This window comes from Gymnogyps californianus, chromosome 17, assembly GCF_018139145.2.
Source record: "Gymnogyps californianus isolate 813 chromosome 17, ASM1813914v2, whole genome shotgun sequence".
NCBI lineage: Eukaryota > Metazoa > Chordata > Aves > Accipitriformes > Cathartidae > Gymnogyps > Gymnogyps californianus.
The window spans coordinates 15,339,263-15,360,289 of record NC_059487.1 but is presented as its reverse complement, the minus strand read 5'-3'; the positions used below and the strand labels follow the sequence as shown (position 1 = coordinate 15,360,289).

Here is a 21,027-nt window from a genome sequence, read left to right as displayed (position 1 = left end):
GCACACAATGAGTCCTGGGGTAGCGAAGGTTTTCAAGCACTGAGCTCTTCAGTGACTGCCTGTAATTACAAAAGCTGTTTCACGCAACATAAAAAAAGAAAAAAAAAAAAAAAAAAAAAGGATATTCCATGGGTTGTATTTACCTTCCTTTTAGTAGCATTCTCTGGTGACCACGTAATCCAAGTGGTGTTTTCATCTACATTTGAAATATTTCATCTGCATTTGTAATGGCTTCCAAGAGCTTATAACTTTCCCGTAAACATACTCTGCAGGCTGAAAGCAATTGTCTTTTGATCAGAAAAAAAATAAAATTAGTATTTCGTGTTGCTGCAAGCCACCATGCTTGCCATTTATTAACTGCTGAAATGCTTCTAGTCTCTAGGTTTTCCTCACTAAAGGCCTAGCATGCTGGGAGAACGGCTTTTTTTCAAAGGGAAAAATCACTGTGCTCCACTGAAAGACAGACCTTGCAAAGCAGTGTATAGATTATCATTCTATACAGCAACGCTGAAAAAATATACGGCTATGCTAGATGCCAAAGTGTTTCTGGGAAATGCTACACAATAAAATATTCTGTGCTCAAGCAGTCACCCACTGTGGAAGTGAAGTTACTTTGCTGCTTTACGAGCTTCTTGTCTGTGGGAGCCTGAATAGGGCTCGGTTATTAATAAAAATGATCAATGTATGCTTCTTCGGCTAACTCCCCACCAGGCAGAGTTTCAGCACAGAGCAAAAGTTTATGGTTGAGTTAAGTCCCCCTGGAAGGAAGGTTTTGTTAGGGAAATGCTGGCAGGCTCCCAAAGATAGCATTGTAAGAGGGGTAATGATAATAAATGTTCTGCAAACGAGATATGACTAGAGTGAGGAGACATCAGGGGAATTAAATAAATGCCCAGCAAGCATATTAGTTTGCATAGTGGGTTCAGCCTTTGTCCTAGGGGGAGAGAGGTCCCTTCTCCCTTTTCAATCATCTGCAGCCATCCAAGATTCCTTCGTGCTGGGACAAATAGGATGCAGCAGTGGGACCTTCTGCCACGGGCTGGGATCCAGGAGTCGCAGGTCATTGTAGAAAGAAGGAAGATGTTTCACAGCTCTCGGGTTGGGTTGGAGTCCAAGCTGTGTTGGGGTCCCATAGTGACTTACTCAGAGCTTTTTGCCCCCCCTGAGGCCTTTGAGTGCATTCGACTAGAAATGGCTGCACAAAATAACAATATTAATTCATTATTATATTTGCACTTAGTAAATAATGAGAACAAGCTTTCTGGGTCTAGATGCCCTGACAATAGAAATGATGATATTGCATGGGAACAGTATGCTCTCCTGATGGGCTGTAAATGTCATATGTAATCAGTGGTGAGAGAAAAAGTAGCTCACCCAGGGAGTAAATCAGAGCTGGAGCTGAAGTTCAGTGCCATAAATCGTAACTCTTGCTATAAATTTCATGAAGTCTCAGAATAGCTCCAAGGAACACCAACTTACTGCAATGCAGGCAAAGCCCCGCCACTCCCCCAGCAGCTCGAGGGAAGACCACCAGTCTTTACTCCTTTCAGATTTTGCCTGTTTATGGCTGTTTTTCAGTAATGAGATTGACATGAAAGATGACAACCGCCTGAACCTGTTGCAAGACGGTACCTTGATGATCCAGAATACCAAGGAGTCGGACAAAGGCGTCTACCAGTGCATGGCCAAGAACATAGCTGGGGAGGTCAAGACACAAGAAGTTGTGCTGCGCTATTTTGGCACCCCATGTAATTGAGCCTTGTGCACCCCTTGAAGGCCCAGCTCGGGTTGGGGCTGGGAGTGGAGCTAAGTCAGAGACAGTCCCAGCTTTGTATGTGCCAAGATGTTCTTGGTGTGCTAGGGAAGAGAGTGGCTGACAGCGTAGCGTGGTCTGAGCTTTAGGGGGTTCCTTCACGGGAGCGGGAAACTGGGGGTTTAGAGATTGACGGTAATTTGGGGCTGGGGAGGGGGTTTGGAGGCTGGGATGAATTCTGCAGCACAGAGGTATCAAGGGTGAAGGGGACACAGGAGTGGGGATGCGCCAGCACTAAGTGACTGGGAGGGAGGAGGTGGTAGGAAGAAGCAGCGCTGGGGGAATTGCTCACAGCGAGGATTTGGAGGTCAGGGAAGAGCCAGGTGACTGCTAGCTGGGTTGCGTGAGGAGTCCGAGCACTTTCTGCCCATAACTGAGCCGGCAGCAGAGCTTCTGGTTTCTGAAGCACTCGTTTCCTTCCAGCCAAGCCCACTTTTGTGATCCAGCCGCAGAACACTGAAGTGCTGATTGGGGAAAGCGTCACCTTGGAGTGTGGGGTCTCTGGGCACCCCCACCCTCGCATCAGCTGGACCCTTGGCACAGGCTCTCCTTTACCGCAGGATGCCCGTTTCGCTATCACCAGCTCTGGAGGACTCTTCATTCAGAACGTCACCTTCTCGGACCAGGGGCAGTACAACTGCAATGCCAGCAACACTGAGGGATCCATCCAGGCGACAGCAAGGATCATAGTGCAAGGTGAGGAGTCCCAGGCTGATGACATTTCTGGGATACGGTGTTCGGTCAGGGGGGCTGTGTTTAAGCCCTGTGGCTGGTTCTGCTCCCATGAACTGAGAATTAACCTGAGCTTGCTGCCTGAGTTTTTCCTGCTGCTCAGTCATTGCTTTCCCCTCCAGATTCTCCCAGGTTTCTCCTCATTCCCACTGATCAGACAGTAACTGAAGGACAAAGCGTGGATTTCCCCTGCTCTGCTGAGGGTCACCCTCCACCCGTGATTGCCTGGACGAGGGCAGGTACTGCCTCACTGGACTCATGATTTCTTTCTCTCCCATGCCATCATCCACGGGATGTGGGTGAGAACAGCTGAGCTGATGGTCCAGGGCGATGACTTGCAGTGGTGACACAGGACAGATGGTGATCAGCACAGACCTAGTCACACTAGGAGGTATGTTGTAGATCACCAAGGATGATGTTAAGCACTGAGGAGGGAGCCTCTTAGGTCTTTGACACACTAAGTCATTGTGTCAGAAGGAAGGAGTGTGCTGGTTTTCATCAGCGTGAAACCCATGGAAAGCCTCGAAGTTCCTCCTGCGGTGGCTTCCTACCTCCTTTGAAAAGGCAAGGTCTGGACACTCCAAGTCAGTGGATATCACCGTGTACCAGCTCTCCGTCATTGTCATTGATTTGCCTCTCCTGGGGAACACATTGCAGGAGAGCACTGTTCACCGCCAACACACCTCTGAGGTTTCTTTTAGGTTAGGAAAAAACACTTTGGGCCAACAGGTGGTGGTGAACTTTTAAAGTCTCGGATGATTGTTAGCGCTGGCTCCGCTGAACTGATCCCATCCAACACTTTCTGGGACAGAAGCCAGTAACGCTTGGCCCAGAGGCCATCCAACTTTTCCTTATGCTTCACAAGCCATAATTAATGGTTTAGTGCTGTGGAGGATTCATGGCTATTGTATTCAGCTTCCACAGCAATAGCCCTGACGCGGAGTTAAGGACCAGCTGAAATTCTCCTCCAACAGCATGTTCTCCATCTCCTTTAACCTGTTTTCCTCCACTGCCCAGATTTCAGAAGACATCTCTTAGAGATGTGGAAAGGAGCACAGTGACAAGAACTAAGGTTAATAACTGCTTTGTAACCAGGTTTGCTAGGTCACTCAAATCCAAAGATCAACCAGGCTTTGCAGTGCTTTCACAGAAGGCATGCTAAGAGCAAGACAAGGGAGGAGACGTGATGGAGCATCACTCATCTCAAAGCCACTTTTGACAGTGTAGGGAGGATTCAGATTCCTTTTGGTATTTGGGATGAATAAATAGAGCCTTTATTTGGAGGAAAATGAAATACTAAAAAAAAAAAAGTCGCTAAACTGAGAAGTTCTAATAATTTTGTTTGGGTTTGGTAAAGCATTTTAATTTTCAACTTTTCTCCTTAAATAGAGGAAATATTGAAACAACATCGTTTCCAAACCAAAGAAAATCAACATACAAATTAAAAAAAGACAATGCTAAATGTTTCCGTTTATTTGATTAAACAGCCAGTTTGGATAATTGAACACAGATTTGCTATCCATCAGGTGTCATGAAATCTGCAGTTTGCACTAAGAAAAGACTTATGAGGAAAGAAAAAGGGTACCAGCTCCTTTCCCGTCGCTTAGACAAGAAAACTCAGTCATGATCCTGGGTGTGGGAAGAGCAGCATCTGTCCTGTTCCTCACTTAGCAAGATGGTTTTTCAGGGTGACTGTTGTCATATTGGGAAGGAAATGAAATTTTTAACTATCGCGCAGATACTTCCAGTGATGGGAAGAGAAATCTCACAGACAATTAGCAAATCGTACTGCTTGTTTAACCAGGTGGGCCACTGCCGAATGACCGGAGGCACAGTATCCTCTCCACGGGTACCCTGCGGGTGATGAGGGTTGCTTTGCATGACCAAGGCCAGTACGAATGCCATGCCATCAGTGCCATCGGAGTGAGGACCCTCCCAGTACAGCTGTCGGTGACCCCACGAGGTAAGCTGGTGAGGCTGTGGGGAATAAGGGCTGGCAAATGTGTGTCATTAATTTAACGTTATGGTAAATAACACACTATCTGACAAGGCAGAGAATTGCCCTGTTTCCTCTGGGATGGGATTTTGCTTTTGCCTGGGAGCAGATGTCTAACCATGAGAGCTCCATCAGTTGGTGGGAAACATTAAAGAGGTTTCCAGATTTGTAAATTGGAAGAAGCTGCTTCAGTTTTCCTTGAAAATTTATCTGGTAGTCTAGAAAAAGTATAAGCGTGGGAATGGAACTCATCTGGTGTGGCCAGGGAACGGGATGGTATCGGTTGGCATCTGCACAAATAAACACTAGGGCAAGGTTATGTGATCAGAAATGACCTTGAACGGCCATCGGATGAGCTCTGATATCTGACCAGTTTGAGTGAAAAATCGGGCCCTTTAATATGTTTGGGAGTTGTCATTAAGGAAATGATTTTGGTAAAGGAAAGGAAACAAAGGATTTTTGTTGGATAATTTACAAAAAATTGTATTAATTAAGTTCTTAGTAATCTTTTTTTTTTTTTTTTGCTATTTTTAAATTTTGGCTTTCCTACAGAATGTATTGTAAGATTCTTTTTTAAGTGAAATATTCTGCAAAACAAAATGATTCCTTCTGAGGAAGATTTAACTCTGGCTCCGGATATATTTGTCTTAAACATTAGCTACGAGGTCATAGATTCAACCTAAATTTAGGTATTCTAAAATCAAGCCTCTGTAAAATCCAAGTCACACAGGAATGCTTTCATATTTTAATTTTCTTTTTTGTTCCCATATAAATAATTATTCTAAATAAGCAAACGTCCCTGCTTGTTCACAAACATGGCAGAATTTTACTAATGGTAGACTGGAGGGAAGGCAACTATCTAGAAACATGAAATTAGTGATGCTTCAAGCACAGAATTCACAGAATATTTTAAGACCAGCAAGATCAATATAATTATTTAATCTGACCTGACTAACGCTTGCCAGAGAGCCTCATCCGATAATTCCTGAATCAATTCACGATCCTTGTTTCAGCTAGAGCATCTTTTCTAGAGAGCCTTTGAATTAACGATTTTAAATGACAGAGAACCCAGCACATTCCTATGTAATTGCCCCAAGTAGAGACACACAGGAGCAGAAAATAATGAACGTAAATTACAGAGGACTTGCTAGAGAGACAGAGAGCACGAGTAAACTGACACCCCTTTGAAGAGCCCTCGCAACAGCAGGCAGAGCCCAGCAGCTCTGGTATGCCCGTGCTGAGATGTTTTGCACGCAGATTTCTCTATTTTCCTTGATGCATTTCTTGCACTTGTGACTTTCTCCCCCGTGTTGCACAGTGATACCCGTGTTCCTTCATCCCCCCCAAGACGTGGTGGCAGAGACGGGCCAGGACGTTGCCGTTACCTGCGCCGCCCAAGGAGATCCGCGGCCCACCATAACCTGGGTCAAAGTAAGAGATGGTATCGTGTGCTCGACAGTCACTGGGAAGCAGGATGGCTCCTCCGTGGGGGCGTTAAACAACTCTCTCGTTAAACACCTCTCCCGGCTCAACTAGTTAAATCAGTTTGGGCAATACACATGGAAGGAATTGTGTTTGATGAAAATTTAAGGACCAACATTTCCACTGATTTGGGTTTTTTAACGGTCTAAAAGAATGTTGCTCTGTCTCAGGCTCGAAGCCTTGCAAAGCACATTCCTGTTTTCTCTTGTTCTTCCTTCCAAATGAGCCACTTGAAGCCAGTGACCTTCCAGGATGTTAGAAACGCTTGATTGACTATTCCTGGAAAAAACTGAAGATGGATTTTTTTTCTAAGTAGTTTGTCCTTATTTCCAGGATTCCCACTGGTGGAACTGGATGATGCTGGTGGGCTCCAGCTTTGATGGGGCAAAGCCATGATCCCTCAAAATCACACTGCAGCCTGGCTGCTCTTTTCAAGAACTCATTAGATGAAGCTCTTCAGGCTTTTTCCTGCTGTGCCATAGTACAACACCTGTGACCTTCACTGGGACCTGACCTGCCTTTGAGCCCAGTCAGGCACAGAACAGATTAGAGGGGAAAATGCTTGAGCCTCGGTTACCCTGCCGAGGTCTCGTGGGAGGTGACTTTGCAGCTTGCCTTGGGCTCCAGCCAGCAGTGGGAGCAGAAGAAAAGAGCCTGGGAGGGCAGCAGAGTAAGCATTAGATTGGGGCAGGGCAGCAGAAAGGTGTTAAGAAATAGGAGAATAAAAAAGTAAAACCTGAAGCCACCAGCCAGGTTGAGAGGTGGGCTTTGAGCGAGCTGCTGCTCGCAGCACTTTGATCAGCAATGCTGCCCCGAGCCAGCAAAAACTGGTATCTGCAGTTCAAGGCCAGCAAAAAATCCATCAATTTCGGGTTATCCCAAAACTGAAGACTTTTAGACTTATTTATGTGCCATGAAACTTCTGTGACAGCGTCAGGGCACAGCACTCGCTCCAGCCAGCCCATCTGTAAGAAGTGCAGAGAAATGCGTGGGGTGTCTGTGCCCTGCAGTGAGTGCCTGGAGGTGGAGCAGGGTGAAGGAACGGAGCAAGGACCTCCTCGCAGTGGGTCCAGGCAGGAGCAGATGTCCTTGGATGGCTTTCTGGTTTCTCTGGAAGAGCAATGCTAACATCTGGTGGCCACATTAGTTCATCGCATCCGTCTGCGGGTTTGCTGAATAGGCTGAAGGCTGGGATGATGGGAAGCTTTCCGTACCCTGACACGTTTTCTGTCTTTTGATGGTGCAACAGGACGGTATCCAGATCACAGAGAGTGGCAAGTTCCACATAAGCCAAGACGGGACCCTTTCCATTCAAGACCTCGGCGTGGCTGACCAGGGCAGATACGAGTGCATAGCAAGAAACCCCTTTGGCTTCACCTCCAGCGCTATGCAGCTCACCATCACGGGTAGGGTATCTCCTGTGGTCCTCTTGAGTCTTCTCTGGCTCTCGTGTAAGGAGGGGCTATGCTGTGTCGACATCTACACTTTGAACAGATAACTCTGTTATTTCTTTAGCTTCTTTGCTGACAGGGCCCTCGCAGGCGTGATCGGAGTCGCTCTGTTGTGTAAGCCCATGCACCTCCCAGCTGCTCCTCGCTGTTTTCTCAGCTGAGCTGCAGTTGCTCCATGCAAAGCCGAAGGTGTTGTCTTCAACCTCCTCCTGCAAGCCGAGCTGTCGGCGTGCGTGTAGTTACTGCCTCTGCTGGGAGGGAGAAACTTATTAAAATGTGCCAACACGCTCACAAGTCATCGTCTGACCGTAACCTCGCACGCCAGGGGAGGGAGAAAGAGAACAACATTGTCGCTGCAAATACAGGGTTTTAAATGTTTGCTCAGTCCCTTGGGGATGGGAAATAAGTCGCTCATTTTCAAGCTACTGCTCCGTGCATTAGGGAAGCTGTAATGAATAAAGAGGAGTAGCACTCCTCTGCTAGTCAAACCAGAGGTCAAGAGTGGAAATTGTACTTCTTAGAGGGTAAGAAAGAACTGGCAAGGAAAAAAAAATGAAAAGCAAGCAATAAGGTTCAAAATATAAGTAAAGGGCTATTCCTCAAGCACGCAGGAATAACCAGCGTGGATAGTGAGTAGCTTATTAGATGAATTTAGTATCATTTTCTATACAGGGATTGTATGCAAGGAGTTGAGAATAATCTGAAATTTCTTTGTTGTTTGAAATTATTCCTAAGATAATTTCTGTGATTTATTCTTGATTGGTACCTCATTTTCCAGCTGGCTATTGCATATGCCAGTAGCCAAACGGGAACTGGTTTGTTCAGCTGTGACAAAGGCCCTGGCTTAAAAAATGCATTCTGTAGTACTTTTCAAGAATTCTTGTGTTTACTTCTGAAGGTATTCAAACAACAGCTTTCTTTTTTGATTTAAAATGATGTATCTGATGTGTTAACACTAAATTTGAACTGAATTAGAAGTGTTCCACAAACGGAAAATGAATATATGAGCAATACATTCAAATGAATTTCATGACTTTTAGAAGTTTCCTTTGTGGGAAGTAAATACATTATTTTGGGTTAACCCACTGTGATTTTTACATTTTTCCAGTTTAACCACCCACCAAAACAGGCATTTATTTGCTAAGCTGTACAGGAGCAAACTCTGAATATGTGTTCCACAGCCCTCTCCTGAAAAAGTCACCTTCTTTTTCAGGCAGTTAATTTCTTCTTCAGAATATCTGTTTAAAAAAATAAATTCATGGTGTTTACGTCGCAAATGGAAACTCAGTTCGACCTGGAGTGGAGTTACTACGAGGCTTGTACTGATACGCAGATTTTCTTGCGCTTGGCAGACAAATTAATATCAAAGTAAATTTAGGATATTTTGTTCTTTCTTTCTGCTTTGGAAAGCCACGGACGTCGGTCGGAGCGGCGACACGTTTGTAGCCACATCGATACGGGAAGCCATCAGCAGCGTGGACCACGCCATCAACTCAACACGCACTGAGCTGTTTAGCAAGTAAGTGCGTGAAGCGCCACGATCTGAGACCTGAAGCAGAAAAGAGATAAAAAAGACAATGAATGAAGCTTTCTCAAATCTCATTTTATCGTTGACAATCTGCAAATGAAAGCTACAGTATTGTTTTGAGTATTGGAGGTTGAAGCTGCGCCAGGTAGATGTGAGGATGTGAGAGAGCTTCATAACAAGCATTTGGGATTCTGGAAAAATCCGATACATGAATATCGCCTCTTATGTCACTTATATGTGCAACGTACATTCTGTCAGCTGGAGATGGCTCCAGAGACAGTGCATAGAAAAGAAAATAATCAGCATAGTCATTTTATAAATGCAACGGACTTTGTGTAGGGTGAACAGAAATAATAATATAATAATTCTAACCATTTCCTCAATGAAAAATGACTTCTCGAGTGAATGGTAATTCCCTCCTCTTCCACCCCAATATCGGTTTTTATTGAAAAGCTTGATAGTTTGTATTAAGCCCAAAACCTCTGGGTTTCAGCTGTTGAAAAGGGAAAAATAAATTACTATAGCAGAAAAAACCAGACATGCTGAGGAAATTAAATAAGTGTATTTTTCTGGGGGAAAATACCCTTTCTTTAATCATCTGCAATATGCAGGCAAGCCACATCGGTCTTATGCACTAGTTTTGGGGGTCAAGCACCAGACCAGGCTTAGAGCCTTGACTCTTGCTGCCTGTAGAATCTCATTGCTCTGAACACAGTCTATTTATTTTAATGTTCCTGCATCACTTCTAATTCCTTGAAACAGACGCCCCAAGACGCCCAATGACTTGCTGGCTCTCTTCCGTTACCCCCGGGACCCCTACACCATTGAAACAGCCAGGGCAGGTGAGATCTTTGAAAGGACCTTGCAGCTGATTCAGGAACACGTGCAACAAGGTCTAATCGTGGATATGAATGTCACAGGTAGGAGAGATTTTATTTCCCTTCTTAGCTTTGTGCGTAGGATTAAATTAAAACAACAATGTGTAGACATCCAGAAAGTTTAAAAAGTGCAACGGTGTACCAAAAGGCCAGATCAGTTTGGGGTATATCAAGAAATGTGTTGTCTGGGTTGCAATTCTCTCTTACATCTCATGGTTTTCGTAACAGCCAGACGGCTGGTCTTGCGTTTACCGTACCAACCCGGTACTCAGGAAAGTGTTTCAGTTCCCTGTTTTGCTAAAGATTTCTTGACTGGCTATGAAAGCCCTAATCTTTAAAAATATTTAGCCATCTAACTCACAAAGGAGTACCTTTGTGGATCTGAGGTTCAGTCCCTCAGCAGCATGGTCAGAGATGTTTCCTGCCCTCCAAACTCTGGGGTATTTGGGTGCTGTCACGGAGGAAGGGGGATATCGCTCCTCTGTCTCTCTGCTACTTTGACCTTTTAGCTACAAACTCAGATGGGTTCCAGCCACTCAGGTTCCTTTTATCGAAGCAGGGTAGCAAGCCACAAAGTAATGCAACACCAAAAATACTTAGTGAGGTCCAAGCATCCAGCAGCTGGACTCCAAAACTTGCTAGCTGGGACTTCCTTTATATACAACAGACATTCCTGTACACTGCATGTTTCTACCTATACGTGTGAATCATCGTGTAGCAGGCATGTACGTTTGGGTCCTGTAAGTATTTTTTCCTGCCTGGATGTATTCCAGGGTGCGAGGAGTCTCTCTCCAGGCTGCAGGTCTTGTCTGGGCTGGTCGGACTGTCAGCCTCTCCTCCTCGTTGCCCTGTCAGCATCCGCACAGCACAGCATTATTCAGCGCTTTCGCATGGCGTAGCGCCCTGGCAGTCACCCACAGCTTCCCTGCTGCTCGTCACGTAGAGTTTGGATGGTTGATGGTGCTCGAGGTTGCAGTAATAACCCAGAGAGACGTAAAATAAACCTAGAATGGAGACCGAGACCACCCCCACAGTTTGGTCTACCAGTCACAACATTTCTGGTTTCCACCTCTGTGCAGTTTATTCTAAACTCTTTTCCCCTTCTTTTCTTCTTTGTGGGCCTGATATGATCCCGTGCTTCGTTTGCCTTCCATAAATTACATAGCAACACCACGATCAGAGACCTGGCCGTCCCGTGCCCACCCTGACAGTCCCAGCAGCGGGTTTCACACGGAGCCCTTACACGGGATGGTAGGAACCGGATGGCTACAGTGGCCGTGGTCTCACCTGGTGCTTTGCCTTTACCTTCGCAGGCTATCGGTACAATGACTTGGTGTCCCCTCACTACCTGAACATGATTGCCAACCTGTCGGGCTGCTCTGCCCACCGCCGCACGCCGAACTGCTCGGATATCTGCTTCCACAAGAAGTACAGGACCCATGACGGCTCTTGCAACAACCTCCAGCACCCAATGTGGGGTGCATCTCTCACAGCCTTCCAGAGGCTCCTCAAACCCGCCTACCAGAACGGATTTAACCTCCCCCGGGGGTTTTCCTTGGCAGAAGATGCCAGGGACCTGCCCCTTCCTCTACCTCGCCTTGTCTCCACCGCCATGGTCGGGACTGAGACCGTCACCCCTGATGACCAGTTCACGCACATGCTTATGCAGTGGGGCCAGTTTCTGGACCACGACATGGACCAGACGGTGGCAGCCATTAGCATGTCCCGCTTCTCAGATGGAGCACCCTGCAGCGAGGTGTGCAGCAACGACCCGCCTTGCTTCTCCGTCATGGTCCCTGCCAATGACCCTCGCGTGAGGAACGGGCGCTGCATGTTCTTTGTCCGCTCGAGCCCTGTGTGCGGCAGCGGGATGACCTCCCTGCTGATGAACTCCGTCTACGCCAGGGAGCAGATCAACCACTTGACGTCTTACATCGATGCCTCCAACGTTTACGGCAGCACAGAGCAGGAATCGCGGGAGCTGCGGGATCTGAGCAGCCAAAATGGACTGCTGAAGCAAGGGCAAGTTGTGCCCAGCTCGGGGAAGCATCTCCTTCCCTTTGCTGTGGGGCCACCCACTGAGTGCATGAGAGATGAGAACGAGAGCCCCGTGCCGTGCTTCCTGGCAGGAGACCACCGTGCCAACGAGCAGCTGGGTCTCACAGCCATGCACACGCTTTGGTTCAGGGAACACAACCGCATTGCCACGGAGCTGTCGGCCCTCAATCCCCACTGGGATGGAGACCTCCTGTATCACGAGGCACGGAAGATTGTGGGTGCCCAGATGCAGCATATCACCTACGCCCAGTGGCTCCCCAAGGTCCTTGGGGAAGCTGGGATGAAGATGCTGGGTGAGTACAAAGGCTACGACCCCAACATCAATGCGGGGATTCTCAACGCCTTTGCCACTGCTGCCTTCCGCTTCGGGCACACCTTGATCAACCCCATCCTGTACCGGCTGAACGAAACCTTCCAGCCCATCCGCCAAGGCCACATCCCCCTGCACAAGGCCTTCTTCTCCCCTTTCAGGATCACGCAGGAGGGTGGGATCGACCCCCTCCTCCGCGGGCTGTTTGGGGTTCCTGGGAAAATGCGGGTTCCCTCCGAACTCCTCAACATGGAGCTGACGGAGAAACTCTTCTCCATGGCACACTCTGTCTCACTGGACTTGGCCGCTATCAACATCCAGAGAGGGCGAGACCATGGCATCCCACCTTACAACGACTTCAGGGTCTTCTGCAACCTCTCATCTGCACAGGAGTTTGAGGACCTCAGAAATGAGATAAAGAACTTGGAGATCAGGGAAAAGCTCAGGAGGTACTGTAGCCTGGACTTGGAAGCATCAAAATCAGTGGAGATCGGTCAGTGAAAAGTTTCTGCTCCTCCCAGGACACCCATCGAATAACCTTCCCAGATATTGCTACCCACACGTGTTAAGATAGGGTAATAGCTGTGGTTTAAGAACGGGGTAAGACAAATGAGGTCTCTCCAAGTGATCAGTCTGGTTCTGAGTGGAATGTCATCGGGCACTGCTGTGGTGTAGTTTGGGAGCAGATTGAGCCTTGGAGCTATTTCCCAGTGAGACTAAACTGCATCCTATCTGCACTGGCTGCCTCTTTCCACGGCAGGCCTTTATCCCATTGTCCTTTAGATAAGACCATTATAAATATTGTCCAGATGAGTTCCTTGCACACAAATTCCTATGATGGGATCAGATTTATATTATCTCCACTCTTTGATAGTCTTTTAACTTTTTCTTAATATGTGTTATCCTGCAGTTTATATGGAACCACCAAAAATATTGACCTGTTTCCAGCCCTGATGGTGGAGGATCTTGTCCCTGGTACCAGAGTTGGACCAACGCTGATGTGCCTGTTAACAACGCAGTTCAGAAGGCTGAGGGATGGAGACAGGTATTTTCATCAGAGTCAACCCAAAGTCTTTGGTATTCTGTTTGGAGGGACGTGCTCCCTACAGGGAGGAACAGAACCTGTAATTTTTGATTATTTCTTATGATACAAGGAAGAGTCTCTTCTGTCCAGTGCATTTGCAAAAGGACTTGCCACAGTTACTGTCAATGTGTCCTTTCCTGATGTAATAATTCTCATTTCACTGCAGGACACTGGGCACCATTAAGGATGTGCCCAATGTCTCCTGAAAATGCTAGAAAATGTCCGCAGGAGCTTCCTTCTAATTCCTGTTTGCTGCTTGTGTGAATGAGACACGTCTTTGCCTGGTGATGCACTTAGGGCAGGAGCATTGTTCACCCGTGTCCCAACCTGCTGCAGCAGAGCTGTCTGAGCCTTGGGATTCCCCTGCAAGGGGCTGTACCTGCAGGTGGTGGCACCCTGCAGCTCCGGCCAGCAGCTCACGGGGGTTCAGGGGTTCAGAAAAGGGCAGTCTGTGTTCGCAGCCGCCTGACACCAGAATAAAAGCTCCTTTTGAGGGGTGTGGGTGCTGCCACACAGATGTAGGGGAACTCTTCTCCCTCTCCCAGCCTCACTCCCCATCCTCTTCTCCTACTCCTGAGTCATGCTGTGATTACAACCCACTGCAGATTTTGGTACGAGAATCCTGGAGTCTTCACGCCGGCACAGCTGACTCAGATCAGACAGACGTCCCTTGCTCGTGTCATCTGTGACAACAGTGACCACATCCAGCAGCTCCAGAGAGACGTCTTCCGGGTGGCATCGTACCCGCAGGGCATAGTCGGCTGTGAAGAGATTCCCGCAGTGGACCTCCGCTTGTGGCAGGACTGTTGTGAGGGTAAGGAAGGAGGCTGCTCTAGCACTGACTGACGTGGGGATGGCTCTGGGTAGCATTCGTCACATGCCGTCAGCCTATATGAAATGCCAAGAGCTGGTTTCATGCTATGCCATGAGAACCGTGTGTCAGCAAATGGATGCAAAGATGAGAGTAGAATAGAGGAGAGTAGAATAGAGGAGAGTGGAATAGAATATTTCAGTTGGAAGGGACCTACAATGATCATCCAGTCCAACTGCCTGAAGTGCTGACGAAAAGTTAAAGCAAATTATTAAGGGCATTGTCCAAATGCCTCTTAAACACTGACAGGCTTGGGGCATCGACCACCTCTCTAGGAAGCCTGTTAGCTTTGTTGAATCTGGCTGAAGGTCTGCCTTGCTGAGGGCTTCTGTCTCTGGCAGCAGCCAATAGCTCGTGCTTGGGGGAGAGACTGAAACGGGACGTAGGCATGGTGATCCCCACCACGTATCACTTTACAGATTCATTTGGGAGTCTGTAAAACTCCACCATTAAACCACAGACCCTGCCGTGGTCCCTTTGTGCTATATTCTGGGTACAGATGTCCTGCTGAGACATGGGAATCCATGCATGATGCATGCCCTGTTACACCCCTTTGTTGCCTCCTCCCCTCCAGCATAAGAGATGTGTCAAGGGTGGATGGTGAAGGAGGGCAGCGCTGCCTTGTGCTGCCTGCAGTCCACATGGTTCTGCTTTAAACACGAGCGCTCACTGCAGACTTTCCCTTCCTTCCCAAGACTGCCAGACACGTGGGCAATTGAGGGCTCTTTCTCAGCGGTTCCGAAGCAAGAGGTCTCCTGGCTTCAGCTATCCAGAGGAAAACCCTGCCAAGCATAAGCCTGCCTTCCCCAGGTGTAGTATCACCACCTCTTTTACCTCCATTTTATGAAGCATAAGAAATGTGTTTAATAACTCAATCCATTCAGACCTTTGAAATCGGCATTCTGCAGGGGTCTGGAGGTCAGGGATGTTTCAGTAGATAGATGCTGAGCTTGGTCAAAGTCCTCCAATGCTTTAGTGCAGAGCCCGACTCTGATATTTAAAAACCTGGGCTGAGTGGCTGTTTGGTTGGCATCTCTTGGCAGGCGAATCTGGCAGTTGGGCCCTTCTGTTTGATGCTTACTTGGAGGCTGATGCTGGAGAAGGCAGAATGATTCTCTCATCCAGGAAGCTGACGTTTGCATAATCCCTTTCACTTTTTATCCCTGACCCCAGAAATGAGGCGCCTTCTCCAAGCCCTTCCTCCAGAGAGAATCTCGAGTCCCTTGTGGCTGAACTGGAGAAGACAGTTGCTTCCCTACGGAAACAGGTAAAACTTTGTGCCCCAATGTTTGTCTTCCATGGAGTCACCCCAGGAGCAGGATTTAGCTATTTGCTACGGGCAGCCTCTGTGACTTCCGTGTCCTCCAGAGCCAAGAGCAACCATCCGATCAGAGGGAACTAGTGGCAGGTACAGAAGAGGCAGAGTAGGGAGAGAAGAGAGAAAGCTGAGCTCTGTGAGCTCAGGCCTCTACAACTGTAGGGTAAAATGCAGGTTTGAGCCTCAGTGAAGGTAACTTGAGCCAGCACTTTCTTCTTGTATTTGGGACAGGTTAAAGATTATCTGTGCAATGGTGCAGGCTCCTCTTAGAGCTGCTGCTTTCTCATCCCCACCAGGTGAATGCACTAGAGAGCCAGCTGAGGTGGCACCGCAGGAACACCAGCACGCATGGACAGGGGAGGAAGGCTGGAGACAAATGGAGAAAAAGATGACGGTGTTGTCCGTTCGTATAAGGTCAGTGTGTTTGTTCTGGGCTGGGGTCCAAGAGGTGGATCGATGTGGTGCTGCTGAGCATGCGGTGGGACACCGCAGTAGTCTTCACGTACAGAAGAGACTGTTGCAGAAAGGAATGGAGCAATGCGGTGATGAATGGGACAAGAGGTAATAGGCTTAAGTGCAGCAGGTTAGACACTCAGTCTACCAGTAATGATTAGTGACTCGCTGGAACGGGTTGTCTGGGGACATTGTGGCGTATCCATTCCTGGAGGTCTTTTAAGGACTGGTTTGGCAAAGATGGGGAAAGACATAAGTATAGGATGGACTAGGTGGACTGGGCGACGTCTCTCAGGCCTTTTCTCCTGGGACTCTGGGTAGGTTTCTTCTAACAACACTTAATATCATAACCCCAAATCCAACAGCCTCTAAAGGACCTTTGTGGGGAGAGATATCACAAAGCTCAGCGATGGAGTAGATGGACTGGTTCCTCCTCAGGGTAACAAGGACATCTGGGCAGATGGAGCAATCCATCATTTGCTTACATATTGGCAGAGATTTCCCCCTCAACGTCTGAGTCATCGTGCACCTCTCTTCTGAAGGCACCAGTCCTCTGTTTGCTCAGCTCGAGCCAAGGGAGCAAGGCTGTGAAGCGCATGTTTAAAGTCACTGTCAGGCCCTGCCAGCCTGGGGACTCCGGCTGCTGCTCAGCTGTGGCAGGGTGCTGGCAGAAAGCCGCCAGACCTCTGGTCCCTGGTGTTCAGAGGCGCAGAGAGCGCAGACTGAGCTCCCTTAGCCCGCGTTCCGTGGAGATCCCTGCAGCCTTGAAAGAGAGGATGAACAACTCGCTGGCACCTGCCAGTCTGGAGGAGGTGTTTAATGGGTTTTATGTGTTGCAGATGATTACTCCAGGGACAGGAGCAGAGGAGTTATGCAGAAGTGTTGTTCTGCCAGGCAGTCTGTACTAGAAGGAGCATCCTCTGGAAGTTAGATTACAGGATAGGGCAAGCAAAGGCTGGTCTGTGCTGATAATCTCAGCAGAAAGCAGAAGGGGAAGCCTGTAGGCTGGCCACGCTGTTCTCCACTCTGATTTGGTGTGTTGGTCCTTACAGATTTTCCAGTTGAACAACGATTCCCTTTTAGAAATTTGACATAAATTGCAGTGTGACACATGAGCTGGCTTTTCCTTGCCATCATTTCAGATCCTTGAAGAGCATTCTAGGGTTTACAGGGTCCCTGAAAAGTATTTCTGTGGGTTTAAAGGGCTGTTGCTGTTTTTGTGCTGCAGTCGTGCATGCCCCAGACCTGCCAGGCACTGTACGAACAGCTTGCTCTGCCTCCGGCTGCCTCCCATAGAGTTTTTCTGCTTCCTTGTGCCATTTCAGGTGCCCTGTGACCTGCACTCCTGCTCTCCACCAGCCAGTCCAACCCACTCCTACAGGGCTCAGAAACAGCAGCCACGAGACCCCACGATGCTCTGCCTCCTCTCACACCTCCTGGACCGTTCCCTGTCCCAGGACAACCGTACTTCTGCCTGTATTGAACCCTCTGCACTGACTGTCTACGAGCCCCTCAGCCCCTGGACCGTTCCTGCCCTTATCAGCCTCCTGGGGATGGGCTCTGCCCTCTTTGATGGTGACAGACCAGCAGTCTGCTGAGATACCGCTTTCTTCCACGGTCCCCAGGAAATGGAGAATAATCGAAGCTGCTTTAGTGCCACTGTTCTGCTCCTCTTCTCTTCCCACGCAATGCTGTCGTCATCCACCACCCCTTCTCTGAAATGTCGCATGGGCACCCAACCTTAATGAAACAACTCATTAAGAGGCAAAACCTTTCTCAAATGCACTGTGGTGCCAGGAAGAATCTGAAGAAATCTACAGAAGAAATAAAATTAAATAAACGTGAAACCCAAAACAAACCCCCAGCCGTCTTCTCATGCCAACAGAAAGAGCAAGAGGAACCTCAGGGCCCTGGCAAGCGCCGTTTGGGCTGGGCTTGCAGTCCCTGCCAGCAGCGAGGAGGTGAACCCAAGGCCCGGGGAAGTCTCCCGGCTGTTTGGGTGCTTCAGGACGGGATGCCAGGCACAGCAGACCACGGCTGCCCGCAATGCTGCGATCAGCCGCTGCGCTTTGCCAGTCGTTGGGTAACAAGCGGCACATCCTCGGTTACATGACCCTGCAAGTGACCTACCGCTACGTGCCCAGTGCTCAAAAACATTTTCCTCGGCATGCCCCTTATTCTCCAGCTTTCTGCCCCTTTAGGGGTTTTATTGGATTTATGTTTCTCTTCCTTGTGGTTTTTTTTTTTCCCCCAAAAGGCTCTTTCCTGGAAGATGTATTTCGAGTGTAAATGTAACAGGACCTGGAACAGAACCTCAGATAATTAGATGCAATGGGCGCTCTCATTAGCGGAGGGGAGCTGCTGGTTTCTGTCAATTAGTACGGGAGAACACGATGTGCAGTATTTGACACACGGATGAAGGCAAAGTGCTGTTTGTGTTTATTGCTCCCAGGTGCTCTGCAACTAAACCAGCTCTGCTGAACAGGTCTTCTGGTTTTGTTGCTCTTTGGAGGTGCTTTTAAGTGGTGCTAGAACCAAAGTCCCTGTGTATCCACCATAGCCCCAAGTCGGTGGACAGATTGGTTTTTAGTACATCCTTGTAAACTGGTCACAGGGACTAAAGAGAAAATACTTGATCCACCAGATATCTGTGCCATCCTTATCCTTCTCACTTTTCCTGCATCCTCCCACCTTCCTTCCCATGGTGCAAGGACCAGAAACTTTTTATGAACATGCTTTTTCTTGTCTTCTTTTTTATTTTTTAGGTGTTTTATAGTACCAAAGGGATTCAAAGCAGCAGGGATGCTCCTGGAACGTAATAGGAAAATAAAAAAAGATACTAGAAAAAGGTTGTGATTTATCAGCTATTTCCTGGCGTGGGACTCTGAGCTGTGCGTGTGTGTCCTGTGCAGACGCAGGTTTGCAGTGATGAGTGTGTGTTATGCATGTCTGGTAAGTTCAGCTCAGAGGCAGTATTTAGTCCTCAGGGATGTTTGTCATTTTGAAGTACTCTTTCATTTAGGTGCAAATCAAGATCCAAAGCCTTGCGTGTTATAAATCAGCTGCACTTGTCTATCGCTAGAGAATCTAACCTGGCAAAGGTCAATAAAGGTAAATCAGTCTCCAGTCTCCTTCTGCAAACCACAAGTTTACCAAGTCCTCATTCAAAACAGTAAGGCATAAACGTTCGGTGCTTGATCTAATCAGATAATCTCTAAATGCATAACCAAGCAGCCCATTTTCCTCCTGATGGAGCCTGACTTGAGGAGCAGACGTGTCAGAAGCGCTGCAGAAGGACAGCAGAGGGGATGTCCCTTCCCCACGTGTCGCAAACCCTCCTGCGCTCCGTCCTCTGTTCCCCTCCCCATGCTGAAGTGGGAAAAAACACACAGAGAAATTATACATCCCTGCGTGCCACCAAGAGCGAGGCTGTGTGCTGGGCAGATCTTCGGGGAATTACCCATATATTCAGGTGCTGCTTTGGTAAGTAGGGAGCAGAATATTTTATCAAAGACTCCCTTTTTTCCTAGTTCCCATCTGTGCAGCCACACGCAGGGCACGCTCACGGAGCGCTGTGTACTCCTGCCCTAGGCTTCGCTGCCTGGGAGGGGGTGAGGAAAGAGCTGACCCCCAAACCCAGATACTGGAATCCAGCTTTTACAGGTGGTTTGGGCGTCATGGGACACCCAGGACACAGGACACGGCAGGCCTGTAGCTATTGACCCAGGGTTGGGTCCAGTTTGTTCTTCATACACCATACGGTTGCAGTCTGCAGCCTAGACCCCTACAATTAATTTTCCTTTTTTTTTTTTTTTTTTTTTTTTTAAAGCAGCCTTTTTGAAAACCCAACTGCACACCTAAAATGAGCTACCCAGACCAATTACAAGCAGAGGAGGATCGAAATAATGGGCTCAAGGCCAGGAGCGGAGTTGCCAGGCACAAAACTCCCGCTAATTAGATGGAACAGTTAAATGACAAAACCCAGGCAGGGGCTGGAGGGGGCTGGAGTTGGGATTTGTCACTGGAGCCGCGATCTTCAGGTGGCTTAAAGCGCACGTACAAGATGCGAGGTGGAAATCTCCGTCCTTTGGCCGATGCCTGTGGTTGCTGGGGTTTGGCAGGGGGGTTGTGGTGTGTCTGCGTCCAAGTGTGACCAGGACCGTGAGGAGCGTGGGTGTGCCGATGGCGGCAGGAGCCGGGGGTTGTGTGCCAGGGCTCGGCTCCGGATGCCACGCAGGCACCTGGGGCTGATCCAGACCCTGCATCAGATGAGGACCTCCTGATGCTGAGGGGGACCCATCTCTGCTGGAGGCTGAGCAAGCACCAGATCCTGGTAGATCTGGGAAGTGGATTCCCTAGAGATCCTCTGCAGTGGGGAATTAGTGGGAGGAGACAAATGGTCTAGCGGGGTAACCCTGGGAGGTCATTGCAGACCAAAAGAAAAAAGGATCTTGTGTTATAAACCCCGCAATATCCACCCGGCAAATATCCAGACCACTTCAGATCTCTTCTAAGGTTATTTCCTTAATTCTGTTTTAACTCTCGCACATTGGTGGATGCAATTATTTTCCTATGGAAAAAAAAAAATACCCTCCCACACAAGTGAGATCAAGACTATTAACTGGAGTCAGCCACTTGTCACAAGAGCTGCTTGAAGAACAGAGAGCTGTGTTTACCGGTGCTCTGGTAACAAGCAGGAGAGCACACTTTAAAATAATAATTAAAAAAAAAAAAAAAAAGCCGTTCTCCTTCTTCGAGAGCGGCGAGCCCGGCTCCAGCTGTGCCAGTCTCCCAGATGTGCCCGTGGGTCTGAGCGTGGGACTCCTGCCTGCAGACTCGTCCCGCCTGCAGACTCGCCCCACCAGATCAACCAGTTTCACTTTCAGAAATAGGAAGTTCGCCGGGAAGGGCCGGCGAGCGCCCAGACGCGCGCGAGGGACGCGGGACGGCAGCATGAGCTGCCCGGCCGGCGGCATGAGCCTGGGATCTCCCCTTCCTCCGGCCTCGAGAAGTGCGGTGGCGTAGACCACCGCATCCACTGCATCCGCCGGGG

The 21,027-nt window shown here is 48.5% G+C and overlaps 1 protein-coding gene across 1 annotated transcript in view; it reads left to right on the top strand.

Annotated features, from left to right (window-relative positions):
* The window catches only part of LOC127023277 (peroxidasin homolog), a 43,293-nt gene extending 27,380 nt beyond the window's left edge, over window positions 1-15,913 (top strand). Inside the window, exons 9-22 of the mRNA XM_050907339.1 lie at window positions 1,579-1,748; window positions 2,237-2,509; window positions 2,668-2,784; window positions 4,350-4,508; window positions 5,860-5,972; window positions 7,273-7,429; window positions 8,885-8,993; window positions 9,765-9,922; window positions 11,194-12,697; window positions 13,159-13,293; window positions 13,938-14,146; window positions 14,899-15,013; window positions 15,377-15,470; window positions 15,818-15,913. Of these exons, the coding sequence (XP_050763296.1) occupies window positions 1,579-1,748; window positions 2,237-2,509; window positions 2,668-2,784; window positions 4,350-4,508; window positions 5,860-5,972; window positions 7,273-7,429; window positions 8,885-8,993; window positions 9,765-9,922; window positions 11,194-12,697; window positions 13,159-13,293; window positions 13,938-14,146; window positions 14,899-15,013; window positions 15,377-15,470; window positions 15,818-15,913 (3,409 nt within the window). The remainder of the gene's footprint in view (window positions 1-1,578; window positions 1,749-2,236; window positions 2,510-2,667; window positions 2,785-4,349; window positions 4,509-5,859; window positions 5,973-7,272; window positions 7,430-8,884; window positions 8,994-9,764; window positions 9,923-11,193; window positions 12,698-13,158; window positions 13,294-13,937; window positions 14,147-14,898; window positions 15,014-15,376; window positions 15,471-15,817) is intronic.
* The last annotated feature ends 5,114 nt before the right edge of the window (window positions 15,914-21,027 follow it).